The sequence below is a fragment of the Sugiyamaella lignohabitans genome, chromosome B (assembly GCF_001640025.1).
Source record: "Sugiyamaella lignohabitans strain CBS 10342 chromosome B, complete sequence".
NCBI classification, from domain to species: Eukaryota; Fungi; Ascomycota; class Dipodascomycetes; order Dipodascales; family Trichomonascaceae; genus Sugiyamaella; species Sugiyamaella lignohabitans.
The window spans coordinates 3,178,250-3,194,793 of record NC_031674.1 but is presented as its reverse complement, the minus strand read 5'-3'; the positions used below and the strand labels follow the sequence as shown (position 1 = coordinate 3,194,793).

At 41.3% G+C, this 16,544-nt stretch overlaps 7 protein-coding genes and 1 non-coding gene across 8 annotated transcripts; 6 read left to right on the top strand and 2 right to left on the bottom strand.

The window, feature by feature from the left end:
* Positions 1 to 1,114: 1,114 nt before the first annotated feature.
* On the top strand, positions 1,115 to 2,500 carry BSC6 (Bsc6p; the record flags this gene model as incomplete). The annotated part of the gene is made up of 1 exon (XM_018880059.1): positions 1,115 to 2,500. The coding sequence occupies one exon, from the start codon at positions 1,115 to 1,117 to the stop codon at positions 2,498 to 2,500; it is 1,386 nt and encodes a 461-aa protein (XP_018737915.1).
* A 167-nt stretch (positions 2,501 to 2,667) lies between these two features.
* MET17 (bifunctional cysteine synthase/O-acetylhomoserine aminocarboxypropyltransferase MET17) lies at positions 2,668 to 3,963 on the bottom strand (the record flags this gene model as incomplete). Its single annotated transcript, XM_018880057.1, has 1 exon — positions 2,668 to 3,963. The coding sequence occupies one exon, from the start codon at positions 3,961 to 3,963 to the stop codon at positions 2,668 to 2,670; it is 1,296 nt and encodes a 431-aa protein (XP_018737913.1).
* AWJ20_3065 (uncharacterized protein) lies at positions 3,271 to 3,609 on the top strand (the record flags this gene model as incomplete). Its single annotated transcript, XM_018880058.1, has 1 exon — positions 3,271 to 3,609. The coding sequence occupies one exon, from the start codon at positions 3,271 to 3,273 to the stop codon at positions 3,607 to 3,609; it is 339 nt and encodes a 112-aa protein (XP_018737914.1).
* Positions 3,964 to 4,797: 834 nt separating the features above from the next.
* Positions 4,798 to 4,902, top strand: AWJ20_3063 (the record flags this gene model as incomplete). The annotated part of the gene is made up of 1 exon: positions 4,798 to 4,902. It is a non-coding gene; the product is annotated as a tRNA-Gly (tRNA).
* A 205-nt stretch (positions 4,903 to 5,107) lies between these two features.
* TEL2 (Tel2p) lies at positions 5,108 to 7,894 on the top strand (the record flags this gene model as incomplete). Its single annotated transcript, XM_018880056.1, has 1 exon — positions 5,108 to 7,894. One exon carries the CDS (start codon positions 5,108 to 5,110, stop codon positions 7,892 to 7,894), a length of 2,787 nt encoding a protein of 928 aa, XP_018737912.1.
* Positions 7,895 to 8,863: 969 nt separating this feature from the next.
* On the top strand, positions 8,864 to 9,535 carry NIF3 (Nif3p; the record flags this gene model as incomplete). Its single annotated transcript, XM_018880055.1, has 1 exon — positions 8,864 to 9,535. One exon carries the CDS (start codon positions 8,864 to 8,866, stop codon positions 9,533 to 9,535), a length of 672 nt encoding a protein of 223 aa, XP_018737911.1.
* Positions 9,536 to 9,611: 76 nt separating this feature from the next.
* On the bottom strand, positions 9,612 to 11,603 carry AWJ20_3060 (uncharacterized protein; the record flags this gene model as incomplete). Its single annotated transcript, XM_018880054.1, has 1 exon — positions 9,612 to 11,603. The coding sequence occupies one exon, from the start codon at positions 11,601 to 11,603 to the stop codon at positions 9,612 to 9,614; it is 1,992 nt and encodes a 663-aa protein (XP_018737910.1).
* A 2,153-nt stretch (positions 11,604 to 13,756) lies between these two features.
* Positions 13,757 to 15,394, top strand: AWJ20_3059 (uncharacterized protein; the record flags this gene model as incomplete). The annotated part of the gene is made up of 1 exon (XM_018880052.1): positions 13,757 to 15,394. The coding sequence occupies one exon, from the start codon at positions 13,757 to 13,759 to the stop codon at positions 15,392 to 15,394; it is 1,638 nt and encodes a 545-aa protein (XP_018737909.1).
* Positions 15,395 to 16,544: the final 1,150 nt, after the last annotated feature.

Below are 16,544 nucleotides of genomic sequence, written 5' to 3'. Positions count from 1 at the left end.
GTTTAATAGCGTCGAATCTGATTTTTATTCTATTCTGACCCTTGGCCGTAGATCTAGCACTCTATAGGCGAGCACATGATATTCTAGATCTTGATAGTGGTTAGGGGTGCCTAGTACTTACATCTGTATATGCACTCTCCTTGCCCTTATCAATTACCCCTGAAAACGCGTATGCATGCGTGTAAAACAGGTGTGGCGATAGAACTTGAACAATTTTCTCATCTACAAAGTTAAAGAAACAGACCAGACTTAAGAAATGTAAAGGTATACATTCTGTTTCGGATGCTGTAAAAAGATGACATTTGAGGTTTGATTCTGTTCACGCTAACCTATTCTGTTAGTTCATATAATCTTGGCTTCGAGGTTTGCACGTAAGTCCGCTGCGCTGAGAATACACGATTTCAAGGATTCTGTTTATTTCCCTCCCTATATTCTTCCACCTCTTCTGGCCAATTATCTTACTAATCTGCATAGGGCATTTCGAAAGTTTCAATTTATCCGTACCCCCACCTACCCCGCTTAGGGCATTCTCTCCTGCATAACCGAAACACCCCGGTCAAATCAGCTCCTCATATCTTACAGTTGGTTAAACAAAAAATCAGGACAATTATTAAAAACCACAGGTACCAGTAAATCTGGATTAGTTTAAGGACCAACTACAATATTCCCTAAACCTCATTTCCATAAGACTACAGCTATTGGTACCAGCCCAATACATATTGAGTAGTAAAGCTAGCTGCAGACAATATGCAACAGAAGTGCTTCACTAAATTAACTCCAGTAGCATATGAGAATGCTGCTTGTTGCAGGGACGATCATGGCCAAGAGTTTTTTATATCACCTTGCACTTCACTTTCCATGGCAAGGTAGTTTTTATTTTCAGTTGTCCATTTGTTCTGAACTACCGTCTCTTTCTCGAAGTGAATCCATCAATCAAGAGTAAACTGCTTGAGTGCTTGTTACAGATAGATCAGATAAGAGGTCTTGTGGTGCATTAAGACATCTTCCCGCGACTAATTCGTGATCTGGTACGCTCATCTTGGTTTTTTGTTTTTGACAGATATACATTAGGTTCTCGTTCCTCTCCTAATTACCAGAATTACCGCTCATAAAAATGACTACCATTCCTAAAGACGATGAAATCCCGACTTCATCGACACCCTTACTCCAGGAATTAGCTACTGTAGTTAACCCTCTAGAGGACTTGGAGTCATATCATACTACAGTTGATGGCAAACGATTTTACAAAGGTCGTCAGTCATGGAGCAAACCGATAGGAAATAAGATCAAAGTATGTATTGCTTTGGCAGGGTTTGTCATGATGGGCTTGAACGACGCAGCTCTTGGGGCAATCCTTCCGTCTCTCGAAGAACATTACAGTCTTAATGACTTGCAAGTGTCAGTATTATTCTTGATCCCGGTTTTTGGAGCGTTTTCGTCTGCTGCCATGAGTGGCTGGGTCCATACCAGGATTGGTCGTGGCGGTGTTGGGCTTTTTGGAATAGGATTCAATTTACTATGTTATTCTATTGCACTTACCGCCCCTCCTTTTCCACTTTTATTAGCAGCATGTGTTTGTTCTGGATTCGGATCGGGTCTTATGAATGGTTCATGGAATGCATGGATTGGCGCTTTTGAAAATGCTCATAGCATTCTAGGAGTTCTCCATGCCAGTTATGCTCTTGGTGGCCTCTTGGGACCGGCGGTCGTCTCATTATTATTGACCTTGGAACAACCCTGGTATTATTTCTACCGGCTAATGGCCTGTATTGCAGTCACCATGCTGATTTCAGTTTCTATTGCATTTCGCAACGACACAGCTCAAGCTTATAATATCGAAACAAACCAAATGCATTCTACCACCAATGCGGAGGAAGAACATGAGATTGATCATATGGCAGCATTTAAATCTCCCACTGTATGGATCCTTGCATTATTCCTCTGTTCATATAATGGTATCGAGTTTAGTTATAGTGGCTGGTTGGTAACATATATGATTCGTGAGCGTCATGCCAATCCTAAAACGGTTGGCCTGATTTCGACAACATTCTGGACTGGTCTGTCTTCCGGAAGACTTTGTCTTGGATTTATCACTGGCAGATTTAAAAGTCTCAATAGAGTGGTCCTTACCTACATGGCTATTGCATTTATTTTTCATTGCGTGTTCTGGCTAGATCACAAAGTGACAATCATTCTCAGTGGTTTGTTTATAGCTATAGTGGGAGTGTTTATTGGGCCCATATACCCCTCCACCATGGTTATGGCCACTACCAAACTACCAAGAAACATGCATGTATCTGGAATTTCTACTGCCGCTGCTCTAAGTGGTTGCGGTTCGGCGGTATTTCCTGTTGTCATAGGTGGGTTTATTAACCGGTTTGGAGCATCAGTTTTGCTGCCAATTATCTTCATGTTTTATATAATTGCGACCATGTTATGGATATCTCTGTCAATGGTGAAGTCGTACACTAGTGAAGAGGATGACAGTGAATCCAATTAACGTGAGTAGATAATAAGCACCCATCTATTTTCTTACAATTTCAGAATATCGCCTGTTATTCTGATGGAGGGGCTCTCTAATAGAGAGACAGAAATGCAAAGCAGTTTAAGATAAAGTCATTATAAATGTCATTATAGATTTATTTCTATTTCATCGTCACTGCCCGTTTAGGCCTTGTAGATGTCCTTGAAAGCATCTTCAAAGTCAGCAATGATATCGTCAATAAACTCGGTACCAACCGACACACGGATCAAATCAGCACTGACACCACTGGCCTTCTTCTCTTCTTCAGTCAGTTGAGAGTGGGTAGTGTAGTAAGGAGCAATGACAAGAGTTTTAGAGTCACCGACGTTAGCAAGGTTTGAAGCAAGCTTGAGCTTATCAACAACATTAGCAGATTGATCTTTGCCATCAACTGGCTTGACACCAAAGGACAGAACAGCGCCGTAACCGTTCTTGAGGTATTTTTGAGCAGCTTTGTGATAGGGGTGGGATTCAAGACCAGCGTATGAAACCCACGAGACATTAGGGTGCTTCTCCAAGTGCTGAGCAAGCTTCAAAGCATTGGAGACGTGTCTGTCAACACGGAGAGACAAAGTCTCGAGACCTTGAAGCAGCAAGAAAGCACCGAAGGGATTCAATGAAGGACCGAAATCTCTCAAAACCTCAGTACGCAGGTGGACAGCATAGGCAATGCTGCCGAAGGTCTCAGTGAACTTGAGTCCGTGGTAAGCTTCAGAAGGCTCAGTAAGGTGAGGGAACTTATCAGCATGCTTGTCCCAAGGGAACTTGCCACCATCGACAACAACACCACCAATAGTCGTACCATGACCACCAATCCACTTAGTAGCCGAATGGACAACAATATCAGCACCATGGTCAAGAGGCTTAACGAGATAACCACCAGCACCGAAGGTGTTGTCAACGACAAGAGGAATTCCGTGCTTATGAGCAACAGCGGCAAGAGCCTCGAAATCAGGGATGTTGTACTTGGGGTTACCAATACTTTCAATGTAAATGGCACGAGTCTTCTCATCAATGGCCTTCTCGAAATCAGCTGGATCATCACCGTCAACAAACTTGACATTGACACCAATTCTCTTGAATGAAACCTTCAAAAGATTATAGGTACCGCCATACAAATAACTGGTAGAGACGATATTAGAACCAGCATGTGCCAAAGCGGAAAGAGCGATGAATTGAGCAGCTTGGCCTGAAGAGGTGGCTACAGCAGCAGCACCATTCTCGAGGGCAGCAATTCTCTTCTCAAAAACATCATTGGTGGGGTTAGCGATTCTAGAGTATACAAAGTGAGGAGCTTGTAAAGCGAATGATTCAGCAGCATTCTTAGAGTCGTCGAAAACATATGAAGTAGTTGCGAAGACTGGCACAGCACGAGCCTTAGTAGTTGGGTCAACTTCCTGACCAGCATGAAGTTGAAGAGTATCAAAGTGGGAAGGCATTTTGAACAGAACTTTTGATTAATTAAGAAAAATTGATCTCAAAAAATTTTATCTAAATCTAAATCATTTTCTCATCGAGGAATTGACTTTGATTTATATACTCAGGCACTAGTGCAGCATGCTCCAAATTGCAAGCCATTTTGCAGGTACGTAAACACTGACGCATAAGTAGGCCATTATTTTTCAATAAGACATATACAGGCTTGGTATTTGGCCAGCGGCCGGTGATAATCGCAAATACTGGCCCTGCATTGCGTGATCTCACGAGATTCTGGGGGACACTTTTCCAAGTATAATGTGCGGAGATCTCCGAAACTGGCATTTTTGACGCTCCTGCCGTGTCATGATAGACATGACAACGCTGTTATTGGCTATCGCCCTTATACATGGAGATGCTCATACAAGGAGCTACCGGAAATACAGGACTTCACGGACATACGCGCCACATACAGTACGCTCAGTTGACTTGATCCATCAGGAACAATAATAACGAATCATGTTTAAAATATATATTAGATGAATTTGAAACAATACACACAGTTTCAAATCCAGCGCTTAAATATCACAAGGAGGTCGCTCTTTTATTTGCCTGATTTGTATGCTGTTACTTTGGCCGCGATGGCTGCATCGAACGGTGGGAGTCAGGGTGAAAAGGCATCCGCTCCAGTAGCCCGCAATATACCCATGGAGTGTTTTTGTAGGGGCTACTAAGATTAAGTTAGTCAATGGAGAAATGGCTAAGCTTACACAAATCGCTAGTCATTGAATATTGATTATAGTATTTTACAGTGTCCCTAGTATATAGCATATTCGAAAAACTAATTTCTTGTTGATGCGCTAGTAGTTTAATGGTAAAATACGGCGTTCCCATTTCGAGAAGTTAAATTCCGCTAAATACGGATTTTTGCCGTGCTCCTGGTTCGATTCCTGGCTGGCGCAGTGTTTATTTTTTGTCGTTTCTTTAAGCTAGCTCCTCATAACACACTTCTAAATACCACCCCGCTTTTTCGTATTATGTGCTGTTTTGCTGGCACTCAGCATAGAAGCATAGAAGGTTCATGCAACATTCCCCCTGAAAACCCAACCCTAACCACAATTTCCATATAAAGATTCATTAGACTATTTATACTTCAGTATCACTCGCATGGATCAAATAATTAGGGAGCTTAAGGGCTCGCCTGATAAGTCACAAATAGCTGGAATTGCTTCACAGCTGTTGGCTGAAGATGTGGTTAATTGGACACAACCTAATTCCGAGTCATTGGAGCTATTTTCTACTCTAATCAACAAGGCGCTCCCTCAATTGGATGATGGAACGAAATTTGACCCAATGCTGGTGGATCTATTTAAAAGTTTACCTGGTATTTCAAGTCTTGTTACCAGAATATCAACTTTGGCCGATTCAATTTTAAGTGAGGACTCCAAGCTCGTAAATCATGCTGTGACTTGCTCTCATATCAACCTACTCTCTGCTCTGTTGACAGATGTACTTCAGGTAGATTCGTTCGCAACCGCCTACTACAGACTAGGCACCACCGGGAGTCAGCACTTACATAGAAGAGAATTGGTGGCATTATTTGCTGGTAGCAAAGTGTTTGAATCATTGTCAATGGCAGCACATTCATTGGATCAATACTGCAACAAATTTACAATTGATGATCTTTCAAGGTTCAAAAAATGGAAAAATCTTGCCGAAGGTAAAGAGTACATTAGACTACTGGCGGAACAGATTAACTCATTCTACATTACGACTATAAAATCGGAGGAAGTCATTGATCGAAAAGATTCTTTGGAAGTAGCCGGCGAATTGTTGCTCAAGTCTACTAAACTGGGGTCACCGATGGCTTTAAGTGAGCACTTTATAACGGAATCCAACTTCGAAAATTTCCTTCAAATATTTAGTCATGTTAAACACAGCAGGTGGCATATATTGGAAGTCAGTATTTTGCCATACTTACAACGAAGATATCTTAGTTTTGGGCCGAGTGACAAAGCACTTGTCAGTTCAATATCCCGAGCTCTTGCTCTGTTTTTACAAAAATGCCACTCGCCACCGATTTTCAAATATGGTGAATTGCCGAAGGTCAATTTAAACATGCGGCGAGTATTAGTACTCTCGACGACCATCTCAGGGCAACTGCTTCTTCAGAATCAGTTCAACGAGTTATTGGAAAGGTGGGGTAATTTATTAGCCATAAACCATGTTCCGGAAATAGTTCAAGAGGGTCAAACACAGTTATTGATTCTTTCCTTGAGCCAGCTGGACAACCACGTTCTCATTGGCGTTGCTAATACCAGAAGTTACTTAGATGCCATCTCGAATCGTTTAGGTGCTCTGACAGATCAAGTGAGACTTTTAGGCACCTTATTTGCTGAACAGTTAACCAAACATATTGAGCCTTCTAAGCCACTAGATTTCGGCTTGGAGAGCATGTATGATGAAAATTTGAAACAGTGGTTGGAGGTGAACGATCCGAGAGGAAGCGGAATAAAGCCCAGCACTGATAATATCTGGGAAATTTTAAACAAATCTTCTTCTGACAGTAACAGTATACACATTGAAAATTTGCATATCTCACCGCGTAACTCGGCAAAGGATAGAGAAAATGGCGGTTTTGTGAATGAGATTGGACGGAACTCAGGCAGCAATTTGAAGTCCAGTGCCTTGATGAAAACACCTAAAATAACTGAACTGGTTGATGATGTCGATATGGAGAACTCGGATCTCAAACCTTATCCATTGCCTGATTCTGACTCTGATGACTCTGACGATGACCCTACATTAGTGTCTAAAACGAAATCTAGTCCACCTGTCTATATAAAGGACTTGCTTTCATATTTACAAGAAGAGAATTATGAAAAGCAAATGCTTGCTCTAAATCACGGTGCGGATCTTATACGAAGAAAAGCGAGATTTGGTCAGGAGGTCGACCTTTATGCCACGGCTTTGGCTAGCCAATTAGCTGGAATGAAAGATACATTTAATATCGAAGAATTTAACGAGAAAAGACTCATCACCCTTTCAGCACTCGTGGCATCGTCTCCTAAACTCGTGCCTCCTTATCTAGCTGAGGTCCTATTTACTGGCGATTACTCTCTTCAACAGAGAATTAACATTCTATCTAGTATCACTTTAGGAGCTCGAGAATTGAGTGGACTTAAACCCGCTGATGCGATCGATGCTAAGCCATCACCTTCAAAGCTTTTACCTCTAGGGGTACACCAGCTCTTTTCTAATCCCCGAGACCATTTGTTGGAAACAAGTCTACCGTCAACTGCAGAAATAGATTCTATATCCAGTGAACTCCAGGCAGAGCTTATTCGAGACACATCAGAGAAGGCCAAAAGTGAACTAATAGGTGGACCAAAGGTGCTTAGGATGTCTGCCAAGCTCAGTCGCGAACGCGGCGAACGTTCATCCGACAAATCGCAAAAAATAACAACGAACAGTTTTGCTAAGTTGTGTAGTCGATACTTTTTTTCACCTTTGCTCGGCCAATGGTATACCTCTGGTGGAGCTCAGTCAATAGGTACCTACTCAAATATTTTAGTGGGCCATTTCATCAAGACTCTTGCATTACTTCTTCATGCTGCCTACCCTTCGAGTTCTGATATTCCCTCTATGACTTCGCAACTTCTTGATCTTGTTATGGCCAATCGTGGAGCTGCCAAATCAGCTCTCCCAATTCTTGAATCCATTTTAACTAGCATGCTTGTTATCCTTGAAATAAACGATCAAGAATTCACTGTAGAAACTTGGTCAAGGCAGATCGTCGACATTAAAATTTGGCTTGAGGACACTTGGCAGTCGATCCCCAATGAGAAGACCAGCTCCTTTGCAGCTGGAGTTCTGTATAAATTGACAGAGATAATGGCTAAATGGGAACGCCGCTTGGTGGGCGAGTTCAACTCTCTTGAGGGTACATTATAGGTTTAGAGACATACTTGCTTAAAGCTGTCTGACCACGAAGCACTGCGGGTCTGACTGCTATACACACATGTTCTAAATTTTATGCTTATTTATTTACATCTAATATGATCGTTACTGTAATTTTGTCCACTCCTCAGGAGTATAATTTTTCTATCGTAGGCCGTTAGAAGATCAAAACCTAATTTACAAGGAGCTTTATACTTACCTGTGTAAATGCATGGATTACAGCGATTTCATCTTTCAATGCAGTGTTCACCATTCTATGCCTCATAAGCTTATTTTTCCCTTGGAACTGGGGGGAAACTATAGTAACCTCAAAGGCCTGTCCACACCCGCCTATATCTCGGTTAGTCTCTAAATTTACTAGACGCTACACACGAAAAAGGAGGACATACCAGAAGAATCATTTACAACTGTATGAGTAGCACCGAGGCGAGACCGTATAGCCTGATCCATGGCCTCACTTGTAACTCCTGACATGGTTATTACTGATCCAAAAGCCATGTTCTTGATATTGATAATCAATCGGATCTGATAAGTGATGCGGGTTAGGTTCAGGTACGGCTCTTACCAGTCAACGACAAACCAGGGGGTTGTCAAGGATCTTGATCCAGGTCACTGAGCACTTTCAAAACATTTGCTTGTGTAAAAAAAAAACAACAGCTGGAAATTAGAGTTGGATATAATGTCTAGTCAGAGAACTGTCAAACAAATTGTCAATTCAAGTGAGTATTTTATAAGACATATTCTACCATATCGTCTGTTCATATCCTAACGATATCTCCAGTTCAACGATTGTATCCCAAGGAATTGGCTGACAAGTCATGGGATAATACTGGTTTATTACTAGAATGCCCTTTGAGCGATAGCGAAATATCGGCATTGGAGCAGCGTAAGAAATTGTCTGTCCTTCTGACAATTGATCTTACAAGAGGAGTTGTGAATGAAGCGATCCAACATAGAAGAAATATGGTAATTGCATACCACCCATTTATTTTCAGAGGATTAAAACAAATCTCACCTAAAGATTCTCAACAGGAATCTCTGTTAAGACTTGTTAGAGCTGGTATTAGTGTTTATTGTCCTCATACTGCCATTGATGCTGGCGTTGGTGGTGTCAATGACTGGCTTGCCGACGGAGTTTCAGGGGGGAGTGAAAATGAAGTTTCTCGTACTGTTGTGCAACAAGTTAAGATTCCTGAGCATCTTAGCGAGGATCACAGTGGTGCTGGTTATGGTAGAGTAGTAGAGCTATCTGACCCAGTGCCACTAACGGACTTGGTTAGCCGCATAAAAAATCACTTAGGTCTAAAGCATGTTCAATTAGCTGCGAATGAAGCACATCTTAAAGGCAAACTTGTCAAAACTGTCGCTATTTGTGCTGGATCTGGAGAGAGTGTGCTTCAAGGCGTGAAGGCCGATGTGCATTTCACCGGTGAACTGGGCCACCATTATGCCCTTCACTTGATTGAAAACGGTTCCAGCGCTATCGTCTGTGGTCATTCTAATACTGAAAGAGGCTTTCTGAGTACTTTTAAGAAACAGCTTCTCGAGGATTTTGTACAAAACTATGCGAATGATTATGATGAGTTCGATATTGCCATTAGTTCATCCGACAAGGATCCCCTTGTAACTGTGTAGTTCTGTATTCCTCCATATGGTTTCGATTACCAAGAATAAAATAATTCTAATAATTATGATACTATGTACTACTGTTCTATTCGTCGCACTTGTTCGCGTAGGCATCTAACTCCTTGATGAGATTACTATTTACTACGCCCCATTGAGCTTGAATCCACTCGACAAGTTCGGAAATGGCCTGTTTTCCGCTGATATAGAATAGCCTTTGCTGAGGCTTAGACTCTACCAAATGATCTTGAATTTGCTCATTCTTCTCTTTGACCTCTTGGCTAGCACCTGTTTGCAATGGGCTCAAGTTAACGTTTGCAGTATTCCCAGTTGCCTGCTCCTCATCTAGTTTAATTATTGGATTTGCAGGTGTCTCAGGTGCCTCAGAAGCAGCGAAGTGCTCTGTTTTCACTGTATCTGACAATGATGAGCCTGAGATGGGCATTGAACTGCCATCTTGTATATCATTGACTTTCTTTTCCTCTTCATCTTCCTCTCCTTCTTTCCTCTTTTTCTTAGACTTCGTCTTTTTCTTCTTCTCATTTGGATCCCCAAGAGGTGTTTCATATTTAGGATTTGGTTCTATTATAATCCACGAACCCCACGCGCTTGCATTACTCTTCTGCTGAAAATGCCAATAGGTATTACCAATATTGTCAATCCCTAATGGGGCCGTCCTCTGGTTATATTTCATATGAAGAAAGTAGCAATTTTGCTCAGCTTTACGAATTTTATTGGTATTATTTTGTTTCGCTGTCAAGTATTTTTCTTTCCAACGAGCTTTGTCCGCTTCTGACAATTGGAGTTCTGCATTTGTCAGTTTTAATGCCTGCTCTTCCCAGGAAGCTCGTAAGTTCTTAACTTCTTCAATTGTATCTAATTGAATTCGCCTCAATTCATCCTGATCATGCTGAATTGTCAGTCTGATTGTTTCTGTACAAGTTGCCTGGACTACAAGTTTACGGACAAGTTGGAGACGCCACAACTCTACTGCCAGTTCGGTGCCATACTTGTGTTGAAATTCGCTGTCATTATCAAAACCAGGCTCATTATACCCCAATACCAACTCCTCTAAAATATGCCAGAGTTTCTCGGACTCAGCTGAAGTCTTCTCCACTTCTCCCAAATATGCCTTAACATTACTGATCACAGGAACAGTATCATTCGCGATAACTTTAAGAATTGAAACGATCAGTGACTTATAGAGGTACTCATTCCATTGCAAATTTGGATCGTTGATAGAAGTAGCATGTCTTGTAGGCATTCGACAAAGTTTGTCGAATCTCAAAACAAACTCTCTTATAACCAGCTTCTCCCAGATCATTGGTAATGGGAAATTGTTCTCTATTGGTATGAAACTTGGCGGAGGTACTTTCTTACGTGATTTGATCGAGATCTTAAGAAGAGGCTTTGATTTCTTCTCCCCCTTCGTATCATCCTTGGAATCTGATTTCTCTTTGCCCTTAGACTTGGCCTTAGATTTCGCTTTTCCTGGAATCATCGAAGCTGGTAAGGTTTTGCCAGATGTAGTAGGATTACCGTCTCCATTAACAATAACTAACTCGCCATTCTCGTCTATAGAACTGATAATCTCTGTGGTTTTTGCCTTCTTTGAAGCGCCTCCAGTGGTCTTCTTCTTCTTTCTCTTCTTTGGGGGAGGCAGTGGTTCTCCTACATAAAATTGAGGCGTGACCCGTACCCGCCCTGAAGTTCTTCTTGGTGGACTGGGAGTTGGATTAAAAGGATCGCTAGGACGTTGCTCAGTAGGAGTGGTAATATTAACACTATGAGAAAGTGTCTTACCTGTTGCAGTGCTAATCGGGGCCAGCTTAGTGACAGTTCCATCATCAGCTTTCGAATCTGAAATATTACTCGAACACCCACCTTCTGCTTCCTCGTTCGAGTCTGTGCTTGGATGTATCACCGGGCTTTGGGCGGCACTGGTGACTATGCTAGGAGCGGGACTTGGTATAGATTCGGAGCCATGAGAATCCACCGCGTCGCCCAAGATTGGACCATCCTTTGCTCCATTGATTTTACTGGAAATCATCGGAGAGCTAGTTATCTCAAACGATAACATATGGCTTGTCTATGTTTATGGTATGGTAAGCAGTGTTGCTGTTCAATAAACGCGACTCGCTATGAAAGCAACTACTGGCCAGTTTCTGAAGAATTTTCGGTGATCACGCGTCTTTCTTTAGATTTCGTAGCGAGTATTTCTGATTTGATCCAGAAGGACAGTCTAGGAATGATCTATCCTGTAATAAAAGAATTCAAAATGCAAACGTTAGGCGGAAGGTTAGTTGCGTAATGTAAAATCTGAGATCATCGGTTTTTTTTGCGCCTGTGTTTTTCCCTCGGACGCTTGTCTCTTGTTATCTGCCGCGTGCTATTTTATAAATTATTAGTACAAAAATTTCTTCTACGGCAGTGTATCTTCAAACGAGCAAGATTTCTCGTGGAAACTAACAAAGAAATTGTAATAAATTGAGATATACGGAAAGCTATTTGTCTTTTGGTAACTATTGATGACTACTACATATATCCATGCCTACTGAATTTGTACATCCCGAGTATGATTTAGTCGAAATCGCCATTATAGTATCTTGTAAAACAATCGAGCCTTGAAACGAATTGTTCTCTAAGGCCATACGAAAGCTATCGAAACAAGCGATATCAACGATAGACCAAGTGTTGAATCTCTTGCTTGGAATTCCTGTTGCAATCAAAGCCCACAGATACGGTCCAAGAACAAGAGCATTTCGGCAAATTTGGAAGAGCCTATTGCCAAGAATAGCTGTTCTTGCGATCAAATCCGTGTAAAAATCGAATCAAACTTCAAACTAACATATAGAAATATGGAGTAAGCCAGTTGATAATGTTGAATTTTTCAATCGTGCATTCGATAAGGAAATATTAAATTACGCGTTTACAGGTCAATTTCTCAGTCTAGATTTCCTTGCACACAAGATATATTCTAGCTCAGCTCTATCCAAAAAATGTCATATATTAATTAGGTCAGAGTAAATCGAACCTTCCGTAACGATTAATATAGCCAAAATGATTAAGAATTTCTTGTTTGTTTTATCACGTGACTTAGCTTGATTCTAGCATGGCTGATCGGAGGCTCAAAATGTCTTATCTGGGCTAGGACATGGAAGTTCTTTCAATCTCGACTTACATTATCGGGCGAACGAAGCTGTATAGTCTTTATTACAATCTAGGCTCAAGGATCATACTGCATAGGTTTAAATTTCACTTTTGCACAAAAACTTGACGGTTCGACTACTGGCCAAGGGTCGCTGGAAAACAACAAGTAGCGCGTCAAAAGCCGAGATTTTGAATAAAAATTAAAAATTATATCTGCTTGTTTTAGGTGAGGTAGCCTTTACAGCGACGGTTACTCTAGGTACCCCGTGAAGTGGATAAGTTAGACAAATCTAGACAAGTTCAGAGTAGTTTTTTCTTCTTTTTTGCTGTTGACCAAATTAACAGGAATTACAGAGGCAATAACTGCTCGAAGAAAGCATACAATATTGTAAAACTTTGTTTGGAGTTAAATATTATTGGTTTGGAGATAATATATGGGATTTTCAGGGGGGATACTTTGAGAAAGTCTTTGTTTCCTCTATAAAGGTGGAGACTATTAATAATTGGTGAATACTACTGAAAATTAGTTAAGGAGTATAAAATGACGGCTATGATGCTCCCACATGCCGTGACACCGACTCGAACAAAAGTACCGGTCTATAATATTATAGAGACAGCCGGTCGAGTCCCGCCAAGCTTACTGAATCAGTCCATAGCTATCTCTGGAAATTTCGTATTTGTCTTTGGAGGATTTGACAAGTTTACGGATGAAGGTGAGTATAGGCTAAGCTGCGATTAAAATATCCTTCTGGTAGTAGGGGGGGTAGAGGTAGACACTAACACTCATAGTTGATCAAAATGTCAGCATATTAAATCTGGAGACCAATATCTGGACAAGAAAATTACCACAACCACATGAAACATTTCCTGGAGTTCTATTTGGTAAGTTGCTACCACCTCCTTAGGACCGGCTTGTGTTTTTCAAAATATCGTAGTAAAAAGCTTTCCAGGAGTGGAGATTAATGACTATATGCAGGTCCCTGCATACTTGAAGCTAACAATGAACTAGGACACACATCTGTTGTTTATGATTCGAAGGTAGTGATTTTTGGAGGTGAAAAAGATGATGGTTCCTTTTCAAATATGATTTACTATTTCAATTTAGAAGATGAAACTTGGGATCATATTCGAAACTATAAGGAGAATAGTGAGGATGACGATTATGAAGATGATGCAGCTGAGATCGCTGAGGAAGAAGAAGAAGAAGAAGAAGATGATGATGATGATGATTTAGATGAAGATGAAGATGAGGCCGAAGAGGAAGTCGCAATCGGTACGCGTCGTCGGGGGTTACATCGAACTGACAAGAAGCGATTCATAAAACGTATCAGGGGTCCTCCAGGTGTCGTTATCCCTTCAGGAAGATCTCGACATGCGGCATGTTTGACGGAAGACGGTACGAGAATGATTATTTCGGGAGGTATAACTGCTGATGGCGTCAGTAATGAAATGTATCTATATGAATTTGCGACCCGGAAATGGAGTGGACCACGTTCGTTTGTGTCCAGTTATGACCACACGATCACAGTATATGATAACAAAGTATGGGCATTTGGTGGCCTAGGGAAAAATCAGGATCGTGTGGCCGAGGTAGCATGGTACGATATAGGAACTGACTCAGTTGGGTCAGCTTTGATAGTCTCGTCCTTGCCTAAGCCGTCGAGCTTTGGAACACATTATTATGGATCTGGAGGTATAGGTAAAATGATTGATGCTGTGGTGCCGGGGTCAACGGCAGCGTTTGGTCGAATTCAAAGTAGCATCTCAGCATTAGACCTCAAATCGCTGAATTGGTCACCTGTTATGGAAGACTGTGATGATTATTTTTCTGGATATGTTTGGTACCATATGACGTCGGCAAATAATCATTTGGTATTTTTTGGCCAGCCAGAGTCCAGCATGGTGGAAGAACGTTTAAGCCATGTTCTTAGGCTAGATTTATCATATCTTGGCTATACTGCGGATAAAAAAGATCTTTCCGATGCTCCGGCGGTGGGAACACTTGGCTATGACTTGTATGGGCATTTTTTGAGAGCTGAAATGTGTGATTTCGAAATTAAGGCCATTAAAGGTACTCGGAGACCACCTTTGTCCTGTAGCTTGGACGAATTAGTTGAATCGGGCGAATACGCCATATCGGAACCAATTCCTGTTCATATGATGATTTTGTGGGCAAGATGGCCACATTTTAGAAGAATCATGTCCAGCGAAATGCAAGAGTTTCATAGTCGGAGCCTGTGTATATCAGAGCCTATCGGTTGGGTACGCAGATTGATTGAGTTTATGTATAGAGATTCGATTGAGGGCAATTCGATTGATGAGGTTACAGGGCTCCTGATTCTAGCTAACGTGTATGATTTGCCTAGATTGAGGCAGCTGTGCATTGAGGCTATCACACAACAGGGGCTAATCACTAATAGTACAGCGCTATTGGTTTGGCAGAGGGCAGTTCAAGCGGAGGAGTCAATTATTTGTCGAAAAGCTGCGCTTCACTGCTTTAGGAATTGGGGTCAAATCGTTCGTACTCCCTCTTTTGCAGAGCTATCTAAAGAACAACTGATAGCGTTATGTAACGAGACGGATGAGCAAAGTAGGATTGTGTTGTATCGCGACCACCAACCGTCGATAAATATCAGCCGTAAAGAGAAGGCTGAAAATGATCTTGTATTGGAAGAAGATGATGAAAATGACGAGGATGAGGATGAAGACGAAGGTGTTTAAACTTGCTTGTATTAGGCTTGGCTAGGAACCGGCTGGTAGTTAATAGGGCATAACTTGGCATAGGTTTGTTTATTATATCTCTAGATTGTTTTTTTATTTATTGTATTTGTATTTATTATATTCATTGGCATATATTGAAGAAAAAATTAATTTAATTTAGACAATATGGATGCAGGCGATGAAACCTCCATATAGGAATATCAGTTCAGGCCAACATATATTTTAAGTCCTGACTCTGTCATTACTCTTCCCTTCTTTGCAGTGAACACAACACAGAGATGCCTCAACAATACGTGTCAAACGGTAATATAATTAGTCAACGTCCTCTGGCTATTCAATTTAGAGACTTCCTGGATGGTGTCTATTTATATATTAGCACCCTTTTTGCCATAGACGCTAGGTCTACTGTAGCCGGTTTTCAGCAGTCAAAGTCAAAACCGTCCAGCAAAAGGGCGTGAACGAATCTAATTTTATAAGCCCTTGGATATTAAACAGTGGAAAACGAGAGTCTCCAGCGATGTGTAAGATATCATACTCGCATTGTCAATAAGCGAGCCAATTGAAATTCTATTCATATGTTGTATCTATTCATACACCAGTTCATAGTGGACATTCGACTCTCAATTGAATGCAATAGTGTCATAGGCAGGTAAGCCAAGCTTTCTTAGACAGATATCCTGGATAATCACAGCTATGCTTCAATAGACTCATACGAAGAAGGTGTTGCGTAGTGTTTGCTGTTGACAGCTAAGCCAGTCATTTGTTGGCCCGAGATCTAAGTGCATATCGTTCTCAACCTCATGTATATGATATTATATTGTAAATAAAAAAACAAACTTGGATATAAACATTTGGTAGATCAATATTATTGCTCAAAAATCCCCAGAGTCGGTAGTGAGGACGTCTGGGTCTGTCTGGGGTTGGTCGGCTAGATGTAAGTCGACTCATGAGGGCGTTCAGTTGGTCGATCAACCGTTTTTAATTTCAAGTAAGATGCACATGCAATCGTGAAGTCGCAGAAACGCCAGTTGTATTTTTTTGCAGACATCATTCTGACTAGTGGGTTTAACGGTTTTAAGCTCCCACAAATGGTTGTACATCTATATATATAGCCGAAACAGTTTCAGAAGTCACACCAAGCCAACTTACT